This window comes from Mytilus californianus, unplaced genomic scaffold (assembly GCF_021869535.1).
Source record: "Mytilus californianus isolate M0D057914Y unplaced genomic scaffold, xbMytCali1.0.p SCAF_9, whole genome shotgun sequence".
Taxonomy (NCBI): domain Eukaryota; kingdom Metazoa; phylum Mollusca; class Bivalvia; order Mytilida; family Mytilidae; genus Mytilus; species Mytilus californianus.
The window spans coordinates 72,246,451-72,253,661 of NW_026262745.1; the positions used below are offsets into that span (position 1 = coordinate 72,246,451).

Below are 7,211 nucleotides of genomic sequence, written 5' to 3' on the forward strand. Positions count from 1 at the left end.
TTAAAAATCCCTCGAATAGAGGTATGCTTTGAACAAAAGCACGTTTCTAAGAGGCTTACACTTTTAGCTTATCGTGTCTTATAAGTCATTTCACCACCTCTCTGTCGTCAGAGCAAATATTTTCATCAGCATTACTGTTAGTTACGTAACAAAGTTGAGAAATCGACTCGTCCAAGAAAAATTTGAAAAGTTATATTTCTTAATAAGACCAAATTCGTTGCACCCTGTATCGACCCTCAGAGAATGGTTAAAGGCGTCAGTTAGTTCTAATCATCACCCCTTTGTTGATCATTAAATGTGTTTTTTTACGATTCACAAATACTATCGTTTGAGTAAACATTTTTCTATAGATGTTTATTAATTGATTAATTAGATTATTGCCAGTTTACATAATTGGTGGATGTAGTAAATGAGCTATTAATTATGGCATAAACTTCCTGGGACTATTATCTAGTCCTTAGTAATAATGTTGAGTGTTTTACGTCCATAAGACAACGACCCATAATACGTAAAATGGGTATGATTTTGTGTTTCCATTTTGTTGATGTGTTTCCGAGCGAGTACTCGAGTATCGCTCGGTAAATCTAACGAGTACTCGATTAGTAAATCTTCACCGAGTTGACATCCCTAATAAATAGGCAAACAGTATGATGAAGACTAGAGACAAAGGCAGGATTGGATACTATATATAATCTTGAATGTTGTATTGATCAACTACTAAACTTTACATCTATAGTATTCTGAAATGAGTTCAATTTGTCATCGGAATAATTTCATGTTCTATGCATTTCATATAAGAAAACACGCATATAGGGTAAATTGACATCAATTTAAGTCTTGTTTTCAAATTCCTTTAAAAATTGAAACAGCGTAGGGGGTATACAATGTACTGTAAAAGAAAAGATAGAGAGAATGCAGTGATTTCTTTTAGGCTATGATTTTGATAAATAACTATTGTTGTGAGAAAAAAGTTTTCCAAGAGTTTTCTATTTGAATAATTGTTAGTAAAGGTTGCACTTTGAAAAAACAGCTGTTTCACAAACAAAGCCTATTCTGGGGAGATAAATAATATTCATATATATTTTGTTTTATTTTCGTACTCGTTCCCAGATATGATCCCTATGTTACTTCTCATAGCGACATATTTTGGTAATGTTATCAGTTTAAATAAACATAAATAGCCACCGCCTTGAATTCCGAGGAAACCCAAAGTGAAGTTAGGGGTAGCAAAACAATAGTAGTGCATATTAGATTTCCGTTTTAGGATATATTTTTCGAAGCTTCAGAGTAAAAGTAAATTGCTAGCCGTAAAAGGATTTCTATGGGATATTGCATCATCTATATTTACAGAAATGCAAATTATATATATTAACATGTCTTTTTCAGGTGCAGAAATCAGTTTTATAACAAAGAATGTTTCCATGCAACTCGAAGATATGGCTTTGGAACTTAAAAGGAATCAAGAAGAGACAATTCCAAAAAATATCAGGGGTACGTATACTTAGTTACTCAGATGTGTTTATCGACGTTAAACTAATTTAGTCTTAGATGCATGGTTTTTTTATTAGTTGTTAGTGGTTTTGAACTAGCTGTCAGTAACTGCAAGTACTCTCAGATCTGTACTTAGGGTCTTTTTGGTGTTGGGATGTATAAGTACCCGGCCACGTCCATTTGTATTTGTAGTATTTGTATTTATATCCTTCCGATGAGTTAAGCCTTTTTCAACTAATTTTTATACTTCGTTCTTATATTGTACTATAACACCACTGTCCCAGGTTAGGGCGAGGGTTGGGATCCCGCTAACATGTTTAACACCGCCACATTCTGTATGTATGTGACTGTCCTAGGTCAGGAGCCTGTAATTCATTGGTTGACGTTTGTTTATGTGTTACATATTTGTTTTTCATTTATTTTTTGTACATAAATTATGCCGTTAGTTTTCTCGTTATAATTGTTTAACATTGTAATTTCGGGGCCTTTTATAGCTGACTATGCGGTATGGGCTTTGCTCATTGTTGAAGGCCGTACGGTGACCTATAGTTGTTAATTTCTGTGTCTTTTGGTCTCTTGTGGAGAGTTGTCTCATTGGCAATCATACCATATCTTCTTTTTTTTTTATAAATATGCTATTCGTTAATCCATTTTTTATCCCACGGGTGTATTTGCGTTATATAAACATTGGCAAAAAAACAGAACTGGTATTTTGAGCTTGCTTTTTAAATAATGTTAATATCTTATATTCAAAATAGACAGGAATGTTCGAAACCAAAGTAAAAAGAAACATGTTCTTTCCTTTTATATTGCAACAGGCTTATCTTGCAATAATACCGTAAATAAATTATTTTTTACCAGCGAGATTTCTTTTCGCTCCTTTCGCCAAAAAAAAATATATCGTGAATATTTAAAAATGAATCTTCCCTTGCAAAAATGCATCGCGTAAAATGAGATTATCCCGCGAAAAGAAGGCCCGTTTGGCCAATATTTTACTCTTGATTAATCCTTGTATACTTCATTCTTCGAGTCAATTTCTCAAATATTTAAAGGAACATTAGCTGTCAAATTCATTTTCACCGATTTGTAACATACTAAAACGTATATCCAAATTGCAATAAGTCTGAATATAACAATTAACAATGCATGAACTCGAAAAAGAGGGGCGAAAGATACCAGAGGGACAGTCAAACTCATAGATCGAAAATAAACTGACAACGCCATGGCTGACAAAGAAAACGACAAACAGCAAAAATAATAGTACACAAAACACAACATAGAAAACTAAAAGATTAAGCAACACGAACCCCACCAAAAACTAAGGGTGATCTCAGGTGCTCCTGGAGGGTTAGCAGATCCTGCTCCACATGTGACACCCGTCGTGTTGCTCATACTTGATCAAACCCGGTAAATAATCTAATTTGGTAGGTCACATTCGTGAAAAGATAAGGGGATTGTAGTAACGACATGAGGAACATATCTGATATCATCTGTGAAATGATTTTTTCATAACGGTCAACCTACTCGTGATGGCGTTTGTAAAATTTACGAATGGATAATTTCAACCTCACCATTTGGAACTCTTTGTTTGATAGCTGCCTTGTGAGCAGCAACCGGGAAATCATGATAGGAAATACCAGCCCGGGAATATCGTATCAATTGGGAGATATATACTCGGATAATATATGTCAGCATTTCATGTTTATCTTGATATAGACACCATCTAATTAACAATCAAGATGACCGCTAATGGTTGTCGATGTTCACATAACATAAATATAAATAGATAGCAAACATTGTGTAATTGGACATTCTAGGTCGGTCTGATTTCATGTTATTTGTTAAAAAAGTTAATTCTCGTTTAAACCTGTATAAGAATAATTTTCTTGTGGATCGAATCAGTCAATGAAATGTTTCTACTTTGTTTAACTTTCGACGTTTCCAAGTTCAAACGGGTATGTTATTCAGAGATAACCCTATTATATGTTATTTTAACAGCTCAACATAAGCAGTATATAGATGAATGGACAAAGGACGACCAACTTTTTGTCATCACAAGGGCTACGAAATATGTGAAGTCGTCACTCAAATATAAAAGTAACATAAATGTTGTCACTGGAAGTTCAGGCAATGGAAAGTCGTCAATTATTCATCATGTTGCGTTAGAATTACATGCAAACTATGGGTATGAGCTGATACCTTTTGTAACAGGGCCACTTGATATTATTAACTTTCTAAACCCGAAAAAGAAGCAGGTGTTTGTTGTTGATGACATTTGTGGCAAAGAAGCAATTAATAGGCGATCAGTGGAAATGTGGAGAGATCATTTAGAAAAGTTAGAAAAAATATTCAAAATTCTAAAAACTGATGAAAAAACTGGTAAATCAAAAATACCCTCTACTCAATTATTGGTATCCTGTAGATTACACGTATATAGAGATTCTCAATTTCAACTCCTTAAACTGTTCACTAAAAGTAATTGCAATTTGCTATCAGAAGAACTGCGTCTGCAATGGGATGAAAAAATGCTCATGATAAAAAAGTACTTACCACATGAAATGATTGACCCCATCGAACTAGAAAACTTCGATTTCTTTCCTTTGCTTTGTAAATTGTCGAAAGGGAAAAGTTTGGATGAAATAAGGAAACTTTTTACATCTCCTGACGATACTATAAAAGATGATATAAAACACTTCGTAATGTTGCAGAGTCAACATGGTCAATACCAGTCTTGTGCTTTAGTTCTATGCATCTTATTTGTTGATGGTTTCGATCCTGATTGGCTGAAATTGGAATTTGCACCTTTAAGTGAACGAGACAAAATAAATGAAATAATAAAAGAATGCAACATACCTATCAAACGAGAAATGTCAAGGAAGCGTCTAATGAGTGGATTTAAAACTTTGGAGTTGACCTATCTAAAAAAGCGCGGAAACATGTATATTATGATACACGACAAAATACATGAAATTGCTGCTTTAATGTATGGCAAGTATCTCACAGAATGCTTTATCAAGTATGCGCCTACCTCATTTGTTCGCGATCATTACATTTTCGAATCACTTAAATCAAAAGCAAACGATAATGTTATAATTCTTCCGGAAAACATGAAAGAAGAGTATTTAAGCAGAGTGATTAGGGATCTAAAAAAGGGCGATATCATAGGCACGATACGTAATAGGAATTTACAACTTTTTCGAGCTGAAATAATAAACATTTTCAAGCATGACCGCGAAGTAAGATCAGCTTTGAAAAAATCTAGTAACGGCGGAGATACATCATATTTTACTACACCGTTGATGGAAGCTGCATCTCAAGGCTACCATGACATTGTCAAACTCCTGATTGACTTAAAATGCAATGTGAATTACTACAATTATGTACGGAAATCAGCATTATACAAAGCTTGTGAAGGGGGGCACACAGCTGTAGTAGAACTGTTAATAGAAAATGGCGCACAGGTAACTCTTTGTGATATAGATGGTCTATCGCCTTTACATGTGTCGTGTTTACACGGACGTACAAATGTCGTGAAAATTTTACTTAAGAAAAGTTTTGACACCTTTATGCTAAAGAATTTCATAAACCCCCAATTTTTATCGACTTCTCAAAAATCAAATTTTGACTTTGTCAAACTTTTAAAAAACAGTGTTCATGTCTCACAAGTTGATCAACAGGGTCGTTCACCATTGTATTTGGCTTGTAAAGAAGGCCATACAAATATAGTAAAACTTTTACTGAGGAAGAAAGCAGATGTCTTAAAATGTAACAAACGTGGACAGTCGCCATTACATTTCGCATGTAAAGGGGGTTATATAGAAATAGTAAAACTGCTCCTAAAACAAAATGCTAATGTAAATAAACGATGCATGGATGGACGCGCAGCATTGCATCTTGCATGTAAAGGAGGATATTTGTTAATTGTGAAAATTTTACTTGAATATCGGGCCAACGCTTCTCAAAAAGGCTGGTCTGGACAGTCACCATTGCATGAAGCTTGTGAAGGAGGGCATATAGATGTGGTAAGGATGCTACTGAAGAACAATGCTGATATCAATCACGGTGGACAGTATGGACAGTCACCATTATTGGCCGCTTGTGAAGCAGGACATTCATATATAGTAAAGGTACTGTTAGAGAACAAAGCGAATGTTTTTCAGTGCGGTAAATCTAGAGAGTCGCCATTACACATGGCTTGTAAAACAGGAAATGCAGATATAGTACAGCTATTACTTGAGAATGGTGCTAAAGTCAATCAATGCAACCAGCGCCTACAATCTCCTTTATTTCCTGCATGTCAAGAAGGGTTTTTAGATATCGTAAAAATTTTACTTAACTCAAATAATGCAACCGATTACTGTGATGTGCATGGCCAAACACCGTTACATTTTGCATGTGAAGGCGGACATACAGATATAGTAAAGATTTTACTTGATAATGGAACTAAAGTAAATCAGAGAGGTCGGGATGGACAGTCTCCGATTTTTGGGGCTTGTTGTAAGGGGCATATTGATGTAGTTAAAGTGTTATTGGTTAACTGTGCTAACGTTCTATTACGCAATAATTTTAACCAGCCACCGTTGTATGTGGCTTGCGAAATGGGTCACATACACATTGTATTACTTTTACTAGAACACGGCGCTGAGGTTTTAAATAGTGACAAGTTTGGAAAGTCACCTTTGCATAAGGCTTGCAAAGGAGGACATGATGAAATAGTGGAATTGTTATTGAAGAAAAACGCTAATGTAAATCAATGTGATAATTATGGGCAGTCCCCATTGCATAGTGCTTGTATCGGAAAATATAGTGAAAATTATCACTCTGAATTGTCTACATGCGATGAACGGTACTGGGAAATTGCTTGCGAAATTGGTCACATACACATTGTACGACTTTTACTCGAGCACGGAGCTGATGTTTTAAATAGTGACAGGTTTGGAAGGTCACCTTTGCACATGGCTTGCAAAGGAGGGCATGATGAAATAGTGGAATTGTTATTGAAGAAAAACGCTGATGTAAATCAATGTGACAAGAGTGGGCAGGCACCATTGCATATTGCTTGTATTGGAAAAAATAGTGAAATTTATCACTTTGAATCGACTACATGCGATGAAAGGTACAGGGAAATCGTGAAGATTTTACTGGAAAAGAACGCAGATGTAACATTATGTGATATTCGGGGATTTACGCCTTTGAACGTCGCTTATAAATATAGAAACTCGGATATAGTGCATCTTATTGAGTCAAAGTAAGGACAATAGGATGCATAACTCAACGTCATCATTTCTTAAGTTTTTTTGAAGTGATTAAAAACTGCTGCAGATAGTACTCATCTTTCAATGGATAATATTCCGAAAAGAAATAAAAAGAATAAAAGTGCATGTCTACAAATGCACTGATATATCGAAATTCATTTTTTAAGTTTTAATCATTTACCTTGGTGTTGAATTGGATTTCCAAAATATTTTGATCTAAATATTAACAGATTTACACAAAGCGAACAAATGTCTTTCATATCTGCCATACATATCTAGTTGTCTAGTGATGGACTAGTTAAAGCAAAACATAAGCTATAACAACGTTCCTGAAAAAAACAATAAAACAACCAGCGCCGAGGCTCCAGATATTATATTAGATTATATCATATTATTTTTATGTCATCTTTTAATTATTTTCATAATTTCAATGAAATTGGCATTTTATATTTAATCTAAGTAAAC

At 34.6% G+C, this 7,211-nt stretch overlaps 1 protein-coding gene across 1 annotated transcript; it reads left to right on the forward strand.

Moving 5' to 3' along the window:
• The first annotated feature begins 3,752 nt into the window (after positions 1-3,752).
• On the forward strand, positions 3,753-6,817 carry LOC127714580 (ankyrin-1-like). The gene has a single exon (XM_052220647.1). It carries the CDS (start codon positions 3,804-3,806, stop codon positions 6,741-6,743), a length of 2,940 nt encoding a protein of 979 aa, XP_052076607.1. The 5' UTR covers positions 3,753-3,803; the 3' UTR covers positions 6,744-6,817.
• The last annotated feature ends 394 nt before the right edge of the window (positions 6,818-7,211 follow it).